Raw genomic sequence first — 2,381 nt, forward strand, 5'->3', positions numbered from 1 at the left:
ATTTTGGCCGAGTATTCTGGAATAGGGCAATTTTTTTTTTCACCGAATTTTTTTCTTGGGCTGTATTGTGGTAGACGACTTTTTAATCAAGTTTTTTCACATCAAGTTTTCATTATGTCAGCATACTTTGTACATATATGCATTTGCCATTCATTTTGCTGGTCATGTAGTGTCACACAACACTTGTTTTCACTTTACCAACTACCGTACACAGCCTTTGATTGAGATAAACATTTATTCACTCTGATAATGCTATTTACAACCTGTGTGCTTATTAAATTCTACTTAACTGCTTATTTTACTCTTGTGCTTAGAATATGTTTTCTCCTTAGTAATCGCTATACATTTCCTTAAAAGTTGGTTTTGAGAATCTGGCACTTCATCAAGACAATACCTTAAGCTGATTATTTCCTTAGCTCATTATATTCTTTATTTGCTTGACAATAATTTCAGACAAGGGGACATTGATAAAACATGGGAGTATTGCATGCTCTATATCTCGTTGACTGCAGCAAATTCCCCGTAATCGATCTCCCCGTCTCCATCTTTGTCCAGAATGCGGATCAGTCTTCTTAGCTGTAGATCAGTAAGCGGCACGTTAAATTTCTTCAAACCGGTAAACATTTCCTCGGGCGACACGCTCTGTGTCTTGTCTTTGTCCAAGCAGTTGAACAAATCCACAGCACGCAACCTTTTTTCCAACAAAAAATTCTTTAGCGCCGTCAATAGTTCGTGTTTCATCCTCCTTCCGGGGTCGTTGTCGTCGTTGCCATGGAAACTGGCCAGAGAGCCTCTTTTACTGTTGTTATAAGTCGAAGCACCGGAAGTGATTTGAAACGCAGGCTTTTTCTTCATAAACTCTTCCAACAGAGAGGCAAAGTTCTTTTTCACTGTAACGTTGTCGAGGTGAAGTTCTTCCAGAGCTGAATCAGCATTTTCATTGATCGCTTTCATGAGTGCGTACGCGCCGGTGTTTCCAAGAGGATTAAATCCGATTTTAAGCACGCGTAAAGTTTGATTGACCTGCAGACCTTTTGCTAAGCCTTGCGCGCCTTTCTCTGTGATGCGATTGTGGCTTAAATCCAACTCAAGAAGTGTGTCGTTCTTTTTGAGCGCCTCTCCCATCGCTTCAGCGCCTTCATCCGCAAAACCGTTCCATGACAGATCAAGGATTTCTATAGAGCTGTTTGATCTCATTCCCTTGCAAATTGCGATGGCGCCCTTCAATCTCAAGTGATTCCAACTTAGGTTTAGCTCAGTTATGCTGTTATTTTCCGCCAAAACTGGACCTATTGTCTCTCCGCCCGCCTCGCAAAAGGAATTCTGACTCAAGCTGAAGCATTTTATGCTTGTATTGCTCATCAAACCCTCGGCTAGCGGCTTGGCATCTTTATCGACAAAGTTGTTAAACGACAGATCAAGCCATTGTAAGTATTTGTTTTGCGCGATGACGCTCCCTATTGCACGCGCCCCGTTTGAGCTCATCATATTACCAGCGAGGTTTACCCACTTTATATAACAGTTCTCAAGCAGCATTTTTGCGAAGCAATCCACTCCTTCCTCGCCGAGGCTGTTTTCTTGTAAGTCGAGTTTTTCCACTGTGGTACTTTTCACAAGCGCCTTAGCCAGGGCTCTGCCACCCTGGGGTCCCAGGCCATGATGTGCTAGCGCAATCTCCGAAGTGTGGATCGTGTCGGTTATGGCAGTGACTGGCGGAACCCCAAGCCTACGGCAAGTTCTCAGATACGCCGATTTTCCAGTGATATCGGCGCTTTTGCGCGTCTTCTGGGCGTCTTTAGATGGTGTTTCTAAATCCGTGTCCCAACCGTCCTCACTGTCATAATTGTCAATCTCATTTTCAACATCTTCTTCGCTCTTTCCTTTGTTTTGTAGCTCCTTCAATGTTTCATCAACTTGACGCACGGTGTTTTCGAAGCGAACGGTAACATTTCTTTTGGAGGGCTTACTTTCCATTTTGCTAAAATTAATTTACGACTCGTAATTGGTTTTCTTTTCTTCAGTATCCAAATATTTTAGCCCAGCAGTCTTTTTCCGTTGTGCTGCGGATCCAAACACAATTTTTGAGCTTTATTCTAATGTTGTTAGCTTGTATCTGGATAATTATCTCTTCTACCGCCAACAAACTATTTAGTGTATTTCAAGCTGCCTCTATTAACACATAATAATAAACTTAAAAGCTTTGTTCCTTTAATTACGTAAAGGAAGGTCTTCGGGATCTAAATTATCGCTTCGGACACGCAATTATGGGTCTTTTCACAAGGCGACAATCATGCCAGTAAATTGAAGTTCTCGTTAGCCTTAAAAATGTACAAAATCGACTTTTCTTAACCTGTGTTTCGTTGTTTGTGAAAAACTACTTT

The 2,381-nt window shown here is 41.7% G+C and overlaps 1 protein-coding gene across 1 annotated transcript; it reads right to left on the reverse strand.

Moving 5' to 3' along the window:
* Positions 1–259: 259 nt before the first annotated feature.
* LOC144663414 (uncharacterized) lies at positions 260–2,003 on the reverse strand. Its single transcript, XM_078524344.1, has one exon. The coding sequence runs from the start codon at positions 1,972–1,974 to the stop codon at positions 493–495; it is 1,482 nt and encodes a 493-aa protein (XP_078380470.1). The 5' UTR covers positions 1,975–2,003; the 3' UTR covers positions 260–492.
* Between the last annotated feature and the right edge of the window lie 378 nt (positions 2,004–2,381).

The sequence above is a fragment of the Oculina patagonica genome, chromosome 8 (genome assembly GCF_052425735.1).
Source record: "Oculina patagonica isolate OP01 chromosome 8, crgOcupat, whole genome shotgun sequence".
In the NCBI taxonomy this organism is placed as follows: domain Eukaryota; kingdom Metazoa; phylum Cnidaria; class Anthozoa; order Scleractinia; family Oculinidae; genus Oculina; species Oculina patagonica.

What these genes read in the sequence shown, in the direction of transcription:
- LOC144663414 (XM_078524344.1), bottom strand. Translation starts at nt 1,974, where the DNA reads ATGGAAAGTAAGCCCTCCAAAAGAAATGTTACCGTTCGCTTCGAAAAC.